We start from the raw sequence: 19,744 nt of genomic DNA, 5'->3' as shown, positions 1-19,744 counted from the left end.
AATATTTGTAAAATGTGGTGTGTTTTGCTTTAGCTGTTCTTAAGACTGAAATACATTTAATGTCAGCAACTTGTAAGAATCTGATGAAAGTCCATAAAGTCTGACAGCGACGGACATTTAAATGCGGGGAGATGGAAAAAAAACAAGGTTGCCATCTCAAAGTGGCCACCAGGTGGAGCAGCTGAGCGCAGAGTTTTATTGGCTTTAACAACTGTCGGGGTGATAGTGTATCAGTAATAAAGGAGCTGAAGTTGAAAATTTCAACTTGAAATTAAGTAAAAACTAAAGCTTTTGAGGGACAAAATGATGGAGTCTGTGTAGCTTCATTGTTTTTAGTTCCTACTGTGCTCAGCGGTTCCTCAGTCCCGCCTTCATGGGCCACATCTGCGGTGACGTCCCAAACTCTGAACTTTTCTCCCTTCAGTCAACAGCTCCACTCAGACAGCGTTGAACCCCCAGCTCTGGGGGATGTTGTCCTTTCTCGGAGCTGAACCAACGCAGTCTGCGTGTGTTTGATAACTTTTCTCAGCCTGTTGCCGCTGCGCTGCCAAAATATTGTTGATGGAAAAGATGTTAAACTCTGGCTGGTTTGTTGTTCTGGTGATCACAGCCTGTCTTCTGCGGAGCTCTCTCAGCGGTAAGTTGTTTGTTTTTCTTTGGTGGGAGAATACGTTTTCCTGAGCTACTTCATGGACCTTGAAGTAGCCATAGAGGTAATCTACTCTTGATTTAAAGCAAAAGGCAGGACTCGTCGCTGGATTATGCTGCTCAGGTGTGATTAAATTCAGATTTTAATGGGCATATAAAGCATTTAAGCCCTTCAGGAAGCCTTAATTGATTAGATTAGTCTGGGTTTGTAGGCTGCCTGGCACAGTTTATACAGGTTAGTGCAGTACAAAGTACATTGTCAGATTCTGATAAGACAAAAGCTGTAGTAAATGAGTAAATCAGACTGAAAAAACTTTAAATACGATGTATAGATATTTACTTAGGAAAGCAGTGAAGCCCTTAAGGTTTTTACTTTTTGTCACATTACAACTACAAATTTAGGGAGTATATAATACACTACGTTTAAAATACTGGTGGGAATAAAAAAGAACAAGATTAAAATAAGAGAAGAAAATAGAAATATACATTTTATAGAATTAAATTAAGTGTTTTTCAACAACTATAAAAGTAAAAAAAAAANGAGATTTATTTAGAATATGCCAACAACATTTTAAACCAAAATTTGCACAATAAAAAGTTTTATGCACTTACTTTGTCTCCCTCCATAAAATGTGCTTGTACTGATGAACGCCATTTTTCTGAATTAGAAAAAGGTACGTACAAAAGTCCCACCCCTTCACATGTGGTATCATTGAAAAGCCCTAAATGTCCTCTGTAGATACCAAAAGGAATTAATTCAATAGAATGCAGGGGATGGGATATATTCAAGTTTATAAATGTCCTCTACAGAGGACAAAAATGAACTACTGGTAGTCACGAGGATATTAGTACAATAAGATTTTGTGATTAAATGTGCACCGCAGCAAAGTAGCATTTTTCTCCTGTCTACCGCAAATATCGCGTGGTTCAGAGCATCCTAACATCTCGCCCTCTCTGTGCACAGTTCAACAGTCCAACGTCCGCAGACCAACCAGGAGCTCAGAGCCTGCTGTCATTCCACGCCACCTTTCTCCAGTTCACCTGAGCAAAGATCAGCTCAGGCGGCTGCAGTTCAAGCCCACCATCCACTCCATCGAGCTGTCAGAGGGCCACCAGGCTAAGTTCAACTGCTCCGTCGACATCCCCGATGTGAGGCTGGACCCCTCCATCGTCTGGAAGAAGGACGACAAGGACCTGTCAAATGACGAACACATGGCGATCAACGAGCTCCAAACCTCCACAGACGGAGTCACAACTCTCATCTCCACCATCATGTATGTTGCACTCTGAGATGAAAGACGAAAATAATGGATTACGAGACGGGTAGCGAGATTAATGTGTCGCTATGTGCTGCGTTACAGCATTAAAAAGGTACAGAGAGCGGATGCTGGCGAGTACCACTGCACAATGAGCATCAACAATGAGACAAGGAGGTCTCAGTCCATCACTCTAGGGGTGGAAGGTGGGTTATAATAAGATTGTAACAATGGATTCTTCTGTGTCAGCACAACTTTACTTCAAGTGTACAAATATGTTAACTCAAAGATATGTTTTATGATTTTATGTTTTTGCAGTGTGATCGATTTTTGCGCCTTTCCCCCCCCCATCCTGCAGGTCTGCCAGGATTTGTACACGAGCCAGAGGACCTGAATGTGACCAGGAATGCAAATTTCACCCTGACCTGTGTGGCAAAGGGGCCTCCAGAACCGGTTTCTATCCGCTGGTTCAGTGATGGAAAACCTGTTGAGGGAAAAGAAGAGGAAAAGTCTCCCAGCAGCTTAACTGTGGAAGGTAAACCCCAACAGCATGCAGTCCAGTCAGTCTGCTTTATGAGTTGTGTGATGATCAGCCTCTTCCTGTTCTAGCTGCTCTTCTTATATTCTCCCTAATAAAAGGTTTTAATATGACAGCAGAATATCTTGGCGACTCTGTGAATGTGTCAGAAAATACAGATTGTGATTTATCCCTTTCCTGACCTTTTTTTTTTATTAGAACATTTAAATTCAGCATTTATTTAGAAGCTCTGATCCGCCCATATAAATTAAAGGAAAACGTGTTTTAACGAACCTCTATTTGTTGGTTTCCAACCAGTAAAATCCAAATGACTTTTTAAAAAGGATACCCTGGTTTCTATGACTGCGGCGCAATTAAACGAAAACAAGCTGTAAAACCCTTTAATGACGTTTAGCTGGTTTTGCTTTTAATTGTTCCCTTCCTGGCACACAGTGTAGAGACACCTCAGTCATCAGCACATTTAGATATTCAATATTTCTGGACAACGGCGTTAAGTCACGGTGTCCCTACGCTGTCCGTGGTTTCTGTTCTGCCTCGTGTCTGCTGCCTCAGCAGCTGCACCTTGCTTACGGCAGTCAGATTCCTCGCCATGTCTCTCTGCAGCGTGGTTAACAGTGGTCATTCACGCGCGGTTGACGCTTTTTGTAACGCTGCTCAACCAGTGCGACGTTGGAGAAAGAGCTGATTGCTGGAATAGCACACTTCCTGAAAGCTTCCTGAGACCGTGCTTGACGCCAGTGCATGGTTAGCTTATGGAAGCAACATTGGAAACTTGCACAATAACGTGTAAATAAGATAAAAGTTTTCACTGGGAAGAGGGCATGGAAATTGCCTGAGCCTTGAGGGGAGTTTAATGTTTTGGCGTCTTGTTAATTAGGAAGCTTTCAGATGCAGCAGCTGGTAGATTTTGTTGGCTGCATGTGTTTTCCTGCTTTGTGTCATGAAACCAACTCAGTCAGTCAGCTTCTGGGTTTATCATGTTTTTAACAGACGTGTGTAGGGGTTGGCGACAGTCTGTCCTTTTAACATCTAATAAGACATCAAAGATATGCGACTGTAGTTGCTTTAAAAGAAACTTCAACGAGTCATTCATCACAGTTTGAGGGTGTTTGTATTTAACTGGTTTCTCTTCATCCCCCCAACATTTCTTAGAGTCTCGTAACTTGTAGAACTTTATCCCTAAATGGTTCGTCACCAGGCCTCTGCAGGAGCTGAATCACCTGCTGATCATTTGATTCAGATGTGTTGGACAAGAGATGCATCCAAAGTTTACAGGCTAATGTCTCTTGAGGATTAGATTTGGGCAACCCAGTGATGCATTGACACTCGCTGCATTCCCATTAACAATAAAATTCTCCAAATTGAAATTATGGAAGTCATTTTGCTAAATGGAAATTTGCTCCAAAGTAAGAGGGGTTTGTTGCTCCAATGCCTTAATAAGTCGCCAACGTCTCCTCTGATGGCTGATAGATGATGAGCGGTAGCGCCACGGCTGAAATCTGAATGTGTCTCATGTAACTGGAACTTGTTGCGTGAACAAGTGTATTCACGTGTGATTTTAATTTTCTTTCTCATTTCATGGACACCGCAGTTGTAAAATTTAGTTTTTTGGCATTAGCAGAATATCGACAAATATTTGCACACATTTGTAATGGAAAAACAGCAGTAGTAGCTCTGAAGAGCAAGTAAGATGACTTGCGCTTTTCAAATATTTCGACATATGTATATCTGAAAAGTGTAACAGGCATAGTTTTAAGCCTTTCTATACATTTGCATTCAGCCACCTTGAGTAAATACTTTGAAGAACCAGATGAAGCATTTTGGCATCTCTACCACCCTTCCACATCTAGAAATGAAAAGTTTGACCATTCTTCTTCTTCACTTGGTTGAATTGGATGGAGACCATCTATGAACAGAGATTTTCAGTTTTTTTTCCATAGATTCTCAATCAAATTTCAAGCTGGACTTGGACTAGGCCATTCTAACATGAATATGTGTTGATCTGAAAGCACTGATTATTAAAAGAACCTCTGATTGCCATGTATTCTTCCCATCAGCTCTGTCCAGCTTCCTACTTGCATGCAGTGGGAAAATGTTCCCACTGCATGATGCTGCCACTGTCATGTATCACAGAGTGCATGCTGCGTTCAATGTGATGTGGAATGTTGGTTTTTCACCACATTCCACATCAATTTCTGCATTAAAGCCAGGAATCTCGGTTTTGCTCTGATCTGACGGCAGATGTTTTTGTCCCTCACATGACCTGTGACTTTGCTTCAGCGATAGTTTTCTTTCTGCCACTGCTTGCTAGATTTGGGGAAACCACTTTAGCAAAGCAGTTTATGTGCGTCATCAGATCTAAGTCAGCTTTTTTTTTCAATTTTGCATTCATTCTTGTTTTCTAATTTTAAGAGTCTGCTTGATTTGAGAGTTCATTTTTACCTTCAAAACGGTCAAGGAACAATTAATGTCTGATATTAAGCTGGAAATTAGACCTGATTTCTCAAGCCTTTCCCCAGGACACATTAATAAACCAGGTTTAAATGAATGACTAAGTAACAGCGAAACACTAGATTATATACAGAGGAGTCACTCAGATCAATTTGGTTGCAGCAGAGTTAGACTGAAGGCTTGAAGTACAGAGCAGTGGGTTGAAACGGCTGTTTCAGAGACACGGCCATAGACAAAGCACTGATAGCACTTTTTAGTCTATGTTCCTGTAGAAGTTAAGTGAAATCTGTAACTTATGATAATTACAACGTAAAAAAACAGAAGTTTCTGAAGTGTATGCTACAGAATCTATCGCTACATTTCAAAAGAAATGAAAAGACAAGCAGAAGTGTGACTAAGAGAGTTCAAAACAAAAGTAATAAAAACACATGTACCCTATCAAGGTTAGCTGAAATATCACAAAACTGCAGCAAATGAATTTAATAACAATTGAAGTGAGCAACAATACTGAGTGAATGTTGTTTTTTTTGTGTCCCTCATTTTTCTTTGAGTCTGATTTAAAGTTGTGAATTCTTTGACACAGTCAAGGTCAGAAGAGTATCTGCTTGAAGAAAAACAGAGCTGAGAGACCAAACCGAATGACCGCTTTGCCTGTGACTTCTGGGCCACTTTAGACAAGTTTCAGGGCAGCGTTATTGGATATTGTTGTGGCTAAACTGGCTTCCATAGTCTGCTGGTTTCTACATGAGATGTGATACAACCTTTGTTATGACATTAGTGCAGCTGGGGATAAAATGCATATGGATAATTTTTACTTCTGTGGTTCATGCTGTGCATATATTTTTGATTGCTTTCCGTATGTTGACTCCTCAGTCTCGGCTTTGCTCTTGTGCCTCATTAAAAAGCTGCGGTTATCTGCATTACTCTGATGTTGTGTCCTGCTCTCTTGTCAACACAAAGTAATGTCCTCGAGTGTTACACAAGAAGAGGAATACAGACATTTCTGGCATCATAATGTCTCAGTTTCCCAACATACATGCAGACTTTATGGACCCTTCTGAGAGTAAACATCATCAGAAGCATAAGATTTAATCTATACGCTGTAGCTCTGCGGTTTGCTACACGCGAAGCAGATCCACCATTGTTGCCAGAAGCTGAGGGGTTAAAGGTTTAGAGTTGTGCTTTGGTCCGGCATGTGCAAGGGGCCTGGCTGTTCGGGGGTTGGATCTGCGGACAAAGGCCCCTTTCACAGGACGGCCCACTGTCCGGTAAAGAGAGGCAGAAAACAGAGGCTGGCAGGCTGCAGGCAGAGCTCTGTGCAGGACCAAAAACTGGCAAACGAGCTTTGCTGCAAACTCAACCTCATTGTACATAATGAGTGGTCAAAGGCCTCTCATCAGAAACAAATTTGGTCTATTGATGTAATTAGAGTCCTGTCAATACAGTTGCGAAATACGATTTGCATGGTTTCATAAAGCTAGAATTGCAGTGCAGGCTCACTGTCATTCATAACATCTGTTGTGTTAAATATGGAGACTTAAGTCCATTTTAGCAGTTTCTCAGTTCCCACAGGTATTTGGAGAGTTTCTGGTGTCAAAACAGTGAAAACATCCTTGAATATAAGAGTGTGGCTGAGCCTCGTGACCAAAAGAAGATGATTTAGTGATTTTAGGATCTGGCTGTTCTAGTTTTATGAAATGATTTACAGAAAGTAATTTTTGTTTTCTTTTCCACGTTTGGGATTAATTAATTGGCAGAATTCATCTGTGTGGAAAAACGCATATCTAAAAATAAGTTTTTACCCTTCAGATGTATGTGAAGCCTTTCTCACCTGGAGGCTTTACCACTGTAAGGAGTAAAGTCTGAACTACTTTGCAGCTTTAGCTATGTTAGAATTGAGTATACCCGTTATTAGAGATTAAAATGCGACAGACAGAAATGAAAAACACTGGGAATGGACTCTGTTGTAACCTGGCTGTGTAGTTTGTGACTGGATTCGCTCCCTGAATAGAAAATGGAAAAACAGCCGACATCCCAAGCTGCTCAGGGAGCTGGAGGAAACCCAAACCTGCAAATTAGAGGGTGCTGGATGCATGTTACAAGTCGCGCTGTTTAGCTATTCTGGCTCACTCTGATCCTCGTCCCAGTTCCCTTGTGAGAAAAAACCCAGAGATGTATATGTTTTTGTGTGTGTGTATGTGTGTGTGTGTGTGTGTGTGTATTATTGATTTTGTTTTGATTCTCTTCTAGAGCACAGTGAAAGCAGAAATGACAACACATGACCCTGATACATTTCCTTTTTCCAATAAATACGTGACTAAAATCATAACTTTTATTTTCATTTGTATTAATCTCACGTGAGTCGATATTCTATAGAAACACCTTTGGCTGTAATTACAGTTGCAAGACTTGTTGTGTAGATTTACACGTCTAGGGACTGAAATGCTTCCTATTCTCAAGCTCAGCCAGACTGAATGCAGAGATTTAGGGTTGAACTTTGATTCACTCATTCCAAAATGCTGAGCATGTTTTTATCTAGCAGGTCTTCTTCAAGGAGTGTCCTGCGATTTACAAAGACACAGAACAGCTGTGTTCCTATTAATTTTATTTAGTCATCTGAGTAAAAGCACTGCAAACTTTGTCAGTTGTGTAATATTTGAAACCTATGTATATATTTTTTTCTGCTTCACATTTAAGTGATACTTTATACTGATTGATCCACAGTTCAAGGCTGAAGAAAATCTCCAGATGTTCTTGCATTCAAAGCAATTCAATATCTGATACATTTACACCGATGCATCAATCTGTTTTACAAAAGGAAGGTTAGGTGCACAATTTCAGTCATTTTCCCGGTGCTTTCAGGCTGCTCTGGGATGAGCTTTGTGACAATGTTTCCGAGACGCAGATGCTCGAAAACACTGCACAAAAGGGACATTATTTCAGAGTCCTAATCTAGCCTAGCCTGGCTGGGCAGCTCTGAGGCTGTTGAAAGAGAACAATTGCGGATCCAGGAAAAAAAAAGAAAAAAGAGCCGCTTCAGAGTGGAAAGGTCTGACTGTTGTCTGCTTCCAAGAGAATTTGACTTGTTGGCCAAAATCTAGAGAACAGAGACAATGTTTCCCGCTTGTTCTTACTCCAAGGATTTTCACACCATTGTCAGAAAATACTACCTGAATTCTGCAACTTTGTTGAATTTACTCCTCCATTTGCAGGTGTGGACAAGCCAACCCACTACAGCTGCGAGGCTCACAACGCAAAGGGAGTCTCTACGTCCAGAGAAGCGACTGTCAACATCAAAGGTAAAAGGCAGAGCTTTTTAGGGATGTTTTGGATGCTCCTTGTGTGGATCTTAATCACTTTTACTGCTGTTGCTTTAGTTCTTCCCAGTCCTGTGACTAATCTTAGGGTGACTGCTAAAGAGTCCAACAAGCTGATGCTGAGCTGGATCCCGGGACACGACGGCTTCTCTTCTATCACCAGTTGTCACGTCAGGGTAAGTCCCACATGTGGAGAAAATGCTGTTGCAGTTTCTGATTGCTCACCTGATCTCTGCTCCATCCAAGGTCAAAGAGATGAGTCAGAGGAAAGGGGAGGTGACCATAACCAGGCTCGATAACGTCACAGTGCCGCCTTTCCCCTGTGAAGTCTCCGGGCTGAAGGCTATGACGTGGTACAACATGAGCGTTTCCTGTAGCAACGAGCTGGGAGCGTCTCCGCTCTCCATGTGGATCCAGAACAACACCACAGAGGGAGGTGTGTCATGAGTTCAGCTGGGGCTGGAACAATCAGATTAATCATGATGAATCAGTTTTTGAAATAATTGTCAACTAATGAAGTAATCAATTAATCATTGCCTAGAGCAGTGGTTCCCAAACTTTTTCTGGGCCCCCCTTATGGATTACAAATAGCTGTCTAGTTGAACAAGGTGTGTAAGTGGGGGTGGGAGTTGTGTGTGGGTCTTGTGGGGGGGGTCGATTCTTAGAGATTCCCTGTCTCTAAGAACAGGGGGTGCGGGGGCAATCGACTTTTTTGGAGGCAAAATGAATGTATGTAGCTGAACATAGACAACAACATACTTGTTAAGTTTAAGGTGATATTAGCTAGCTAGTCATCTTTTAGCTAACATTACCTGCATCCAACATTACCTGCATCCAACAGCTTTACTCAACAGTCTGTTAGTTTGGAGGGAAAAACTGTGAAAAGTTCTTTGCGTTTTGCTGGTTTGCTGCCATGATTCTAACACAAACCTACGTAGCTCTGCACAGCAGCAGCAGGTCTCCTTCACAGGTGTAAACCCAGCGCCAGCGTCGTAGCGTTCATGTTGCGTTTAAAGGCGGCTCGGAAAACCAGGTTACGACATGTTAACAACGGATTAAACAGTTTTAACTGCTGATAAAAGTGACAGAGGACACAAATATGTGAAGTGTGGAAGCCCCTGTATCAAACTGACAGAGGAATAACAGAGAGTTGGCCATTCTAAGGTAAAAACCCAGCGCATACAGTGTTCATGTTTTTTTTTTCATCCAGTCGCCCCCCCTGCAATGGCACCGCGCCCCCTACAGTTTGGGAACCTCTGGCCTAGAGTATACAGTCTCTAGTTAATGAAAAAAAAGGCTAATCAGTGAAAGAATAACAGCAGTAATTAAGCCAAACCTGCACAAAAATATATACGTTTTGAAATTAAGATAAAAAAAATAAATGTTTTTCTGCAAACCCAGAGCTCTTCAAGTGGGAATCTGGGAGTAATGATGGACTCTGACCTGAACCTTCAGAACCACATAAAGACAGTCACAAAGTTGGCCTTCTATCACCTGGAGAAGATCTCCAGGATTGGAGGACTAATGTCTCAGCGAGATCTAGAGAAACTCATCCATATATTTTATCTTTAGTCGCATTGATTAATGCAACAGGGTCTTCACATGTCTGTCCAACAAATCAAACAGCTGCAGCTGATCCAGAACGCTGCTGCTGGTGTTCTGACTAAAACCAGGAACATAGAGCACATAACACCAGTTTTAAAGTCCCTACACTGGCTCCCTGGAGCTCAGAGAATAGACTTTAAAATACTGTTAGTTTATAAATCACTGAACAGTTTAGCACCACAATACATTAAGGATCTGCTGTTGTTATATCAACTTTCCAGACCCCTCAGGTTCTGGTTCTGGTTCTGCTCTGCATCCCCAGAACCAGAACCAAATGAGAAGAAGCAGCATTCAGCTTTTATGCACCACAAATTTGGATCAAACTTCCAGAAAACTGTAAAACAGCTGAAACACTGAGCGCCTTTAAATCTAGACTAAAACCCACTTGTTTAGAATTGCATTTGAAACTTAATCAATTACAAATTTAGTGATGGTACTTGACTTAATGTAATATTTTGATTGTTGGTTCTATGTTGCTTGACTTTGTGTTTTTGTTTATGATGTAAAGCACTTTGAAATGCCTTGCTGCTGAAATGTGCTATGCAAATAAAATTTGATTGATTGATTGATTGATCATTTTAGTTAAAGGAATGTTATGTTACTGCATTTTAGGCAGCAAAACTTATTTTCTTATTTCAAAAAGGATTTGAATTATTCGCTTATTTATATGCTGAATGTATTTCTGGAGAAAATCAGCAGTACTAAGGTCCAAGTTTTGAAATAGATTGTCAGAATAATCTATTACTAATATAATCATTTCAGGAACAATACAATACAATATTTTGCTCGCAAGTTGACTCAAATCAAGGCTGAAATGGATTAAAAATGAGAGCAATTCAATTTGGATCTATCACATCTTCAAGGAAACTGATTATAATTTGACACCGTTCATGTATTTGCTCTCCATACCCTCAGAGTTATGTTTCTGCCTCATCTCATCGTTCCTCTTTGGGTTTTAGGGATTGCAACACTGTGTAATTAACCAGCTTCCCATTCCAAATGTGCTCAGCGTAAGCCTCCTGCTTATAACTGGAGTATTCAAAACTTAGACAGCTACTGCTTGTAGAATTACCACAAGTGAATTCAGAAAAATGTGGTATTCACTAAATCCGTTGTTGTCTTCATGGGTGACTCAGGAAATAGGAGGGGGCTGACAAAACAGAAAGTTCTTACTGGGTGGAGCTCCTTTCAATTTCCTTCCTAAAGTCACTGCAGGGAATATTGTAGTTGAAAGACTTAATAGGAGATTCCTGGAAGTCACCAAATACCAAACTGCATTCAAAACAATTTAGGCATTTTAGGATGTGGATCTTCTTTTGTTTTATTCTTAAGCTTCAGTCTTGTAAGAAGTCTAATAGTTTTGTTATGATGCTTTACTGGTGTCTTAACCACTTTATTTCTTTTTATTTGTCATACCTTCAGTGCCATCAAGTTACCCCAGGAATGTGACCGTGCAGCTGAATGAGTCATGTCTGCTTATCAAGTGGAAACCTCCGCCAGAGGACAAAATAAATGGCATCCTGCGAGGCTATGAAGTTATTGTTAAGCACGGGACAGATGAAGATAGGGTGAGTAAAACAAATTTAGCTTTTTGCTTTTTTATATTCCTTTTCCTATATATTTCCTGAGGACAGATCTAGGGATCCAAGATTGAATCCATCCTCAAAAGTTTGAACACAAAAGTATAAAGACAGTTTCAAAGAAGATGAGAGTCACTGAAGCTATTTTGTCTGGACAAAGTGCAGATGATTCCAAGTCTCTGGAGCAGATGTTGTTCCTCGTTTTGTACGATAGCAGCTGTTCTTTGTTGCCGCAGATGTGATCTCACAGCTGCAAATGGAAAGCAGAGCGCTGTAACTGAGGGCCTGTTGAAAGCACTCAGGAGGCAGCATATAATACACACTGAACTTGCTGTGGAGGCTGAAGTTTTGTCCCCTGCAAAAAGCAGAGAAAGGTTGGTTAGGTCCGACTTTGTTCCCACATCAATTCATGTAGCTCATCTGTCCACTAAGCCAATAAGTGCATGGAAACTCATAGGAACATCGAGTAATGAACAAGTTCACTGAAAGTTAATGCTTCAGAAAACCTGTTTTTTATTTATTTTGTCAGGGTTGTTTGAAAAAAAAAAAAAAGTACTTCCCTTCTGTTCCACTTGTTTTCCATTTGGGGATAATGGCTCCAACTTTGGTTTGCTAGAGTCCCAAAGCCTTAGTAATGGCTTTGAATAATTTTACTCACTAATAAATGTGAGTGAGTTTGACATTTTATCCTACTTCGTGTTGTCAGACAGGCTCTATTTAGATTCTATGTGTGTTTTAATCTCAGTTGTTTAATGATTTAGCAAAGGATTATGGTTATTTTTTCACATGCGGTCAGGATGGTTTGGATATTTTTTCCCCATTAAATGAAATTGTCATTTGAACACTCCTATTTGTATTAACTGTGATATTAAAAAAAATGTGAGAGCCTGAAACATTTAAGAAAAAAAAGGGAACAACTATTTTTTACATGACTTTACATTGTTTTAAGATGACTAAAAGTACAAACATGTAAAGGAGTCTGACATAGTGAAAACTTTGTCCTGACTTGTTTCACAAGTCAGGACAAACTTCCTCATTATTTGTCACCAAGAGTTCAACTTAGGGTATTTTTTCCCACTTCTCTCAATAATTACAAAAGCTAAGAAATGCCACAATTTATTATTCCAAGGCCAGCCTTAAGATTTGTTTTAGTTTCATTATTTGTTTAATTCATACAGCGAAAACAAATCAATCTGAGTCAGAATCTTAATAATCCTTCCTGTTAGCTAAAATTAAATCATCTATTATTCAACGTCTAACGCTTGTGCATAAGCAGTCATACTCGTGTGTAAAAGGTCACTGTAGTACAATACTGTTTCCCGTCTTTCCTCTATGGTTGGGAGCCAAAGGAAGTTGACAGCTTTTCAGTTTTCACGCTGGATATCAGTGTTTTTCTCCACTGGATACTGAGTCATCTAAGTGAAAGACGTATGAATACAAGAGGTTGTGTACGTTTATGGGCTAAATATCCTGTACGACAGTCATTACTGCATCTTATTTAATCCTCAGTTATCTGGCTAGATGGGAACCATTGAGGTGGAGAAGTTTGGATAGGAGAGTTTCATAGGGGACATGAGGTTGAACCTGATATTTACATAAACTGCATTACCTCACATTTAGATATTAAGTAAACAAAACTTTTTCCAGGTTTAGGTGAATTGTCAAATGATTTCTACTTGCAAATTGTTAAAAATAATGAGTGACAGAGTTTTTTTTGTTTGTTTTTTTAAATCCCATCCAAGATAAAACAGCCTTTTTTGAATTGTAGGACTTCAGTCAAACGTCTATTAAGATCCATTAATACCCAGCCTGTAAATTCCTGGCTGATGTTTTTCTTCTACATGTTCACATAATGTCCTTTCAACATGATACCATCTGTTTTGTGAAATGCACCAGTCCCTCTTGCAGCAAAACATCCACACAGGATGTTCCCAACCTCAGTTTCTCCAAATGTAGCAACGGTCATAAAGACCAACCACTTCGTTTTTAGTTTCACCAGACCTCAAGAGCTTCCTCACAAATTAAAGTCTGTGTCATTGAGTGCATTTACATGTAATCTGGGTTTTTATGTTGCTTTTTGGCTAATGTTTTCTTCTTTGCCGAGTAGCGTTTCCGCTCATGTCAGTACAACACTGACTTCATTGCAGAAAATCTTTAGCAATCTTTAGCAAAGTTTTACTCCAAAACCCATTCATTGTTTAACTCCTGTTTATGTAAACGTGGAAATAAATAAGGCGATAAAAATGTCTCTCTGTCATTATCCTGACGTTTATCCTTTATAACTCATTTTGGTAATACTAACCTAAAGCAGGAAAAGTTTAGTCTGATTTAATGAGGAAGAAAGGTTATGACCTTTTATACAGTGCAAGTAAATACACTTGTTGTTTCAGATGAAACAACACCTCTTCTGACAGTTTGATGCTGCGAGAATGTTTATTTGCATGTTTTCCTCCATTAGATGTCGCAAACATGTTAGCTCTCTATCATGGGTTCAGTATCCTCCGTCAGCACTTTGGGAAAGCAAGCCGCCTCCAGATGGCACCATGCAGTGTTGTGAAATTTAGAGCTGTGTCCGTCACATGCTTCTTCACATTCAGCACAAGCTACTTCAGAAAATAAGTTTCCTTCCCTTTTTGAAAAAGAGGTTTACAATAACCCCCATGAACACTTCTCAGGACTTTCCAAAAAGGTTTCATACTGGAAGTGCTTCAAAACACCTCCACAAGTTAAAGTTTCTATAATGTATTATGTTTTTACTTTTAGTTTAGTTTAAATAGTACCATTAAAACCTGACTTTGTCTCTTTGTTCTGCTGACTTAGCCAATGTTTTGATTTCACATATTTTTTAGAGTGGTACAGGTCTTCGTTATAGCTGTCTCGTTTTATTTTAGGTGCCCACTGACAACACCTCTACTTTAGTACCTGTGAAAGAATTCAACGCGACCTACCGCGTGGCGGTCGCTGCGCGTACGCAGGCAGGGAGCGGCATGGTGAGCCCAGAAGTCCGGTTCGATGTGCCGCCGTTGGACAGTAAGCAGCTCTGCTGTTTTCATTTTCTCATCTTGTCAATGTCCAACAATTTTTTCGCTGATCGATTTGTGCTGTGTTGTGGTTAATGTAGAAGTTATGTAATAATCACATTTTGCACGTTTTTGTACTTCCATTTGGGTCTCTACAAATTCTAAAAACACCGAAAGCACTTAAAATAACACCCTGGCAGTTTAATATTTTTTGGTGTCTGAAAATTGACTCATTTAAAAAAAAACATATTTGTAACATCACAAATCAGCAGGTACTGCCCATCCCATTGAAGCCCAGCCTATCCTGAGCTCCAGGACATTTAATCAGTTGGTTTTACTGCTGAAGTTGCTGTACAATGGCTGCTGGAATAAACATGTTATGTTGTTGATTTACCGGTCGAAACCACTTGCTGCATTCTTGTTGACTGTGCTTCAGGCCCTACTTCTGCTTTTCAAAGGTGTGCAGTTGTATAATTGTTCATCTGTTTGAAGCCATGCTCACACACAAGTGAAAACGTTTAGTTGGGGGACTTGGCCAGCAGCAACTTAATTGGATTTGAAGTGACAACAGGCCCTAAAACGGCTCATTCTGGAAGGAGCTCAAAATAAGTTGTCCTAAAGTCTGATTTGGTTAGATTGTTTTGGATTAAATATTAAAATTAATCAACCAAATATCTCTTGTCAGAGCTTTCATCTTAATTTTCAATGTTATATTCTCATCTCAGCTTCAGGGGTGATCCCTACCTCCATCCCAGAAACAGGCCTCCCACACCTCGCCTCGGTCATAATGGGCCTGTTTTTTGCCATCTCTGTTCTGCTGATTATCATCTTGGTGACCTTGTATGTACGGAACAAGACGCCCAGATCTTGTTTTGGGTATGCTGAATCTCCTACCTTTGCTTACTCCTTTTGCTTATATTTAGAAGTTGCCACCTATACGTGTGACGTTTGAGTTCATTTTAGTTCATTTTTGAATAACATTTCTTTAAGAAGGAATATGGGAAACATTGAATAGATTAAGGCTTATCTTTTTAGACTGGATGTAGTTCCTGTTAGTCATCACAGTATGCTGATAATAATGGTGCAGCTGCGTGTTTTATATGGAAGCCATGACTCAGGGTTATGCTTCAGGAAAAGGACACGGGCAGCTGCACAGATAGAAAACAGACGATATCGCAAAGGAATAAACTGCCCAGATTGCTTCCTCACTACACTGACCATTAGATGTGAAGAATCCTGCCAAGTGTTTGTGTGTGTTTTTTTTTTTTTTTTCAAAATCCAGTGACGTCAGTGGAAATATTATTCCTCTTCTGTCGCCCTCTGCAGGTGGGAGTATGGAAGTGCAGAAAAGTCACATCCGATCATACAGTACACAAACCAGATATCATTCAGCCGCAATGCAGTTACAGTCACTTGTATGTTCTTAAATATTGCATTTAAATCAATAAATTAATATATTTTTTTTATGTCTGCAAGTATTCAGACCAATAACAATGTAAAACACATTTTTTTGCGCCTCTTTTGTTCAGTTGGGAATCTTGGCATAAGCGAAGAACTCCAGGCCAAACTGCAGGACGTCATGATCCAAAGGAGCTTGCTCTCAATAGGAAAAGTTCTTGGAGAAGGTGAGGGAAACGTTTCAGGGATGTGCAGGGCCACCAGAAAATATTCACACCGCTTCAGTTGTTTCACGTTTTACGACGTCACTGTTTTTGTTTCCTTTTATAATATAACTACACAAAGTAACTTAAAAGGGGCAAAACCGAAACATGTTCTCTGACAGTTCTGTGAATTTATGAACATTAAAACAGTTAAACATGGAAGTAAGACAATCTTTGCTGACACATATAATAGAGCTCAGGTGCATCTAGTTTCCAGAGGATCTGCAGATAAAATAAGATAAGGTAAGATGTCTGTAATAGAAAAATGTGTAGCAAAACCTAAGGGGTGTGAATACTTCCTGGTGACCCTTTAATTAAAAATATTTAATATCACATTGCTTACACAGTACAGCCTTCATGAATGGGCTGTGTTGTTTTCCAGGTGAATTTGGCTCAGTTGTCGAGGGACGATTAAAAAGCTTAGATGGGACGTCTGTAAAAGTTGCTGTGAAGACAATGAAATGTAAACCTTATGATTATATAAAGACTTAAACATTTATTGTCTTTAAAAATGAGGATAGATAAATATTTAATTAACTCTTCTTTTCAAACAGTGGACAACTTCTCTCACAGGGAAATTGAAGAGTTCCTGAATGAGGCGGCTTGCATGAAAGATTTCAACCATCCTAACGTCATTCGCCTTCTCGGTATGAGAACTGAATTATGTGGAATCTCACTGCTCTCTTTGCCTTTATCTGTTCTTATTTGGACATTTTCTGTGTCGACTTGTCCTTCTAAGGCGTGTCCTTGGAAGTTGGCTCTGAAAATTTTCCCAAACCGATGGTCATCCTCCCATTTATGAAATATGGAGATCTTCATAGCTTTCTGTTGCGCTCACGTCTGAAAGAGAGCCCCAGGGTAAGATTTCAGCCAACATTTAATACATGCAAATTATGGTGAGGACTACATTTTAAATTTCTACACCGTTGTCTATCGTTTTATCTTTTTGTGCACAGTTCTTACCAACTCAGACTCTCCTGAGGTTCATGGTTGACATTGCTTTGGGTATGGAGTATCTCAGCGGTCGTAATTTTCTGCATCGAGATCTGGCGGCACGTAACTGCATGTAGGTTTCTTTCTGTGAAATTTACTTTCATAGAAAAATCTTCGTGACTCAAGAGGTTTATTTGACTTAATTTTTTACTTGTCTCACAGGCTGCGTGATGACCTGTCGGTGTGTGTCGCTGACTTTGGCTTATCGAAGAAGATCTACAGCGGAGATTACTACAGGCAGGGCAGGATAGCCAAAATGCCTGTGAAGTGGATTGCAGTGGAAAGTCTGGCAGACAGAGTTTTTACTGTAAAGAGTGATGTTGTAAGTGTAATGTGGATCTTTTCCTGTAACAGTGCTCCCTCGAAATCACCAGATAGCAACTAAATGGAGAACTAACTCAATGTGGAAATGTGGTTTTGCTTCCAAGTTCCTTTTGAAGGAAAGGCTGAATAGTCAGTTGTCTTACGTCTTTATGTCAGGGTGAAAGAACTGCTGTCATGATTTTTTTATTTTAGCATTTCGTCAAATTTAAGAAAAGCCCCAAAGGGGGAAAAAACAAAACAAAACAAAACAAAAAAAAAAACTAGAAGATTTAGACAAAAGAACAGCTGCTTTTGTCAATTATAATCGGACCTAGCGCAAAGAAAGTAACCTGGGGGCCAATTTCTATAAAGCCTTGAGATGAATTCATCCCTCCAACTCAGGAGATGATATACAATATTTGAATGAGACAAGATGAGATCTTAGAGATATGTTTGGAAATCATAACACTCTAGTTTCAGAGAGAACAAAATATGTTTAGAAGACTTAACGTGGAACTAAGGTCTGCCAGTCCAATTATCAAGTGCCACTCCCTGCAACTGTGCTGCAACAGATCTGAATCAAAAAGCGTCAGCATGTTTTACAGTCTATGCATAGTGCTGTTTTTATGCTCGTCAGATCATAATGTGGCACCAGTTAGCAAAAATAATGTTTTGCTTTTTAAAATGTGTGCAGTGGGCATTTGGTGTTACCATGTGGGAAATTGCTACGCGAGGCATGACGCCGTACCCGGGAGTCCAGAACCACGAGATTTATGACTATCTTGTTGAAGGCCACAGACTGAAGCAGCCGCCTGACTGTTTGGACGAACTGTGAGTGTTTCAGTAGAATGCTCCACAAGTTTTCATTTATTTCATTTAAACGGAACAATAAATGTTATTGTGTTTTTCATTTACCTGCTCAACAACAAATTAAATGTGCAGGGCCTATTTGTGTGTTAGAATAGCTACGACTTCAGTTTTCCGGTCTATTTTAGATACCTTTACTGTCATAATTCCCACTGACTAACGATATTATTAAAGAATTTTTTAGAGGATCCAGGCCAGCAAACACATTTTATGTAAGAAAAGACAATATTAACATTTTATTTAGATTGTTTTCAGTTGTGCTTGTGGTTCACTAAAACAGGAATTTGATAGTGTGTCCCTTTTTTTCTCTTTTACTCCTATCTAGGTATGAGATAATGTACAGCTGCTGGAGAGCCGATCCGGTGGACAGGCCGCTGTTTCCTCAACTCCGGGAAATGTTGGAAAAGCTTGCAGAGAAACTTCCTGAGAGTTCTAGCAGGGAAGATATTATTTATATTAACACCAGCTTTCCTGAAGAGGACCCCGACTGGGAGGAAATGATCACAGCAGAGCTGGAGTTAAACCCCTCCCCTTCCTGCAGCCATGAGGCAGCAGAAAACACAGTAGTTACAGCAGACATTCATGGGCAGCAGAGGGATGATGATGACGATGATGGAAGTGGTCGTTACGTAGTGGTGGTCCCCGCTAACAACTCCCTGAGCTCTCCCACCGTGGACACGCCGCTTTTGTCGACGGATACTTTGAGTCGAGCAAATCGGGCAGCAGATGCGATGGAGCACAGTTCAGATGACACTTCATGCCTGTTAAAATGATTTGGAGCCTAAAATTCATCCGGCTGTAAAAAAAAAAACCCATCTCACCAAGGTTCACCAGCACTAACGGTTCTTCCTGTTTGCATCTCAAGCCCCTTCCTCGTTCTTTAAATGAGCAGTGTTAGCTTCACATGGTCAGGTTATTATATTTATGTCAACTCCAAACATGTTTCAGAACATATTCAGTAAGCTTCCCTGAGCTGTGAAACTCTTTGGAGTTTTGAGAAGTGTGTTTCAATGTAAATATGGTAATGTACAAAATGTCTATAAAACAATCCTACGTTGTAAAAATAAATGTTGATGTTCATTTGAAACTAAATGATTTAGTTTATCAATGTGATGTTTAACGGAGATGATACATAATCTCATGAATTATTTACTTTAAATAAAAGGATAGACAGGTATATGTTTTATGTTTTTTAAAAATCCCACATTTTGCTTTTTTAATTTGCTGCATGTGAATTTTATAGTAAAGAAAGTAAAAGGACCCTAAAATGTGGAAATATAACATTAAGGATTCTTTTCTACACTATACACCACTAAAGTAGCAACAGTTTTCTTTATATCTACACCTAACACTAATTTTTTTCTGCATTGTGGTATAAAGCTGTAACATACTCTTTCATTTTGCTATGGCGATTTCTTTGCAGAAGATGAATCAAAATAATTTATCTCCAACCATCTGAGTCCAAAAATGCAGCAATATAATTCATTTAGACTAGGGACACTGAA

At 39.8% G+C, this 19,744-nt stretch overlaps 1 protein-coding gene across 1 annotated transcript; it reads left to right on the top strand.

Annotated features, from left to right (window-relative positions):
- The first annotated feature begins 256 nt into the window (after positions 1–256).
- On the top strand, positions 257–19,416 carry mertka (c-mer proto-oncogene tyrosine kinase a). Its single transcript, XM_007546232.2, has 19 exons — positions 257–637; positions 1,613–1,922; positions 2,010–2,110; positions 2,263–2,439; positions 8,106–8,192; positions 8,271–8,386; positions 8,457–8,646; positions 11,238–11,383; positions 14,287–14,425; positions 15,141–15,291; positions 15,742–15,830; positions 15,945–16,040; positions 16,459–16,539; positions 16,631–16,723; positions 16,816–16,934; positions 17,033–17,142; positions 17,232–17,391; positions 18,067–18,203; positions 18,565–19,416. Exons 1-19 carry the CDS (start codon positions 562–564, stop codon positions 19,010–19,012), a joined length of 2,826 nt encoding a protein of 941 aa, XP_007546294.1. The 5' UTR covers positions 257–561; the 3' UTR covers positions 19,013–19,416.
- The last annotated feature ends 328 nt before the right edge of the window (positions 19,417–19,744 follow it).

This window comes from Poecilia formosa, unplaced genomic scaffold (genome assembly GCF_000485575.1).
Source record: "Poecilia formosa unplaced genomic scaffold, Poecilia_formosa-5.1.2 Scaffold15, whole genome shotgun sequence".
In the NCBI taxonomy this organism is placed as follows: Eukaryota; Metazoa; Chordata; class Actinopteri; order Cyprinodontiformes; family Poeciliidae; genus Poecilia; species Poecilia formosa.
The sequence above is the reverse complement of the archived record's forward strand: the minus strand, read 5'-3'. Positions and strand labels throughout refer to the sequence as shown.

Bases quoted from the DNA above. Each gene is read 5' to 3' on its own strand.
- mertka (XM_007546232.2), top strand. From the start codon at position 562: ATGGAAAAGATGTTAAACTCTGGCTGGTTTGTTGTTCTGGTGATCACA. The intron at 16,935-17,032 runs GTAAGATTTCAG...TTTTGTGCACAG, and splicing joins GTCTGAAAGAGAGCCCCAGG to TTCTTACCAACTCAGACTCT. The intron at 18,204-18,564 runs GTGAGTGTTTCA...ACTCCTATCTAG, and splicing joins CCTGACTGTTTGGACGAACT to GTATGAGATAATGTACAGCT.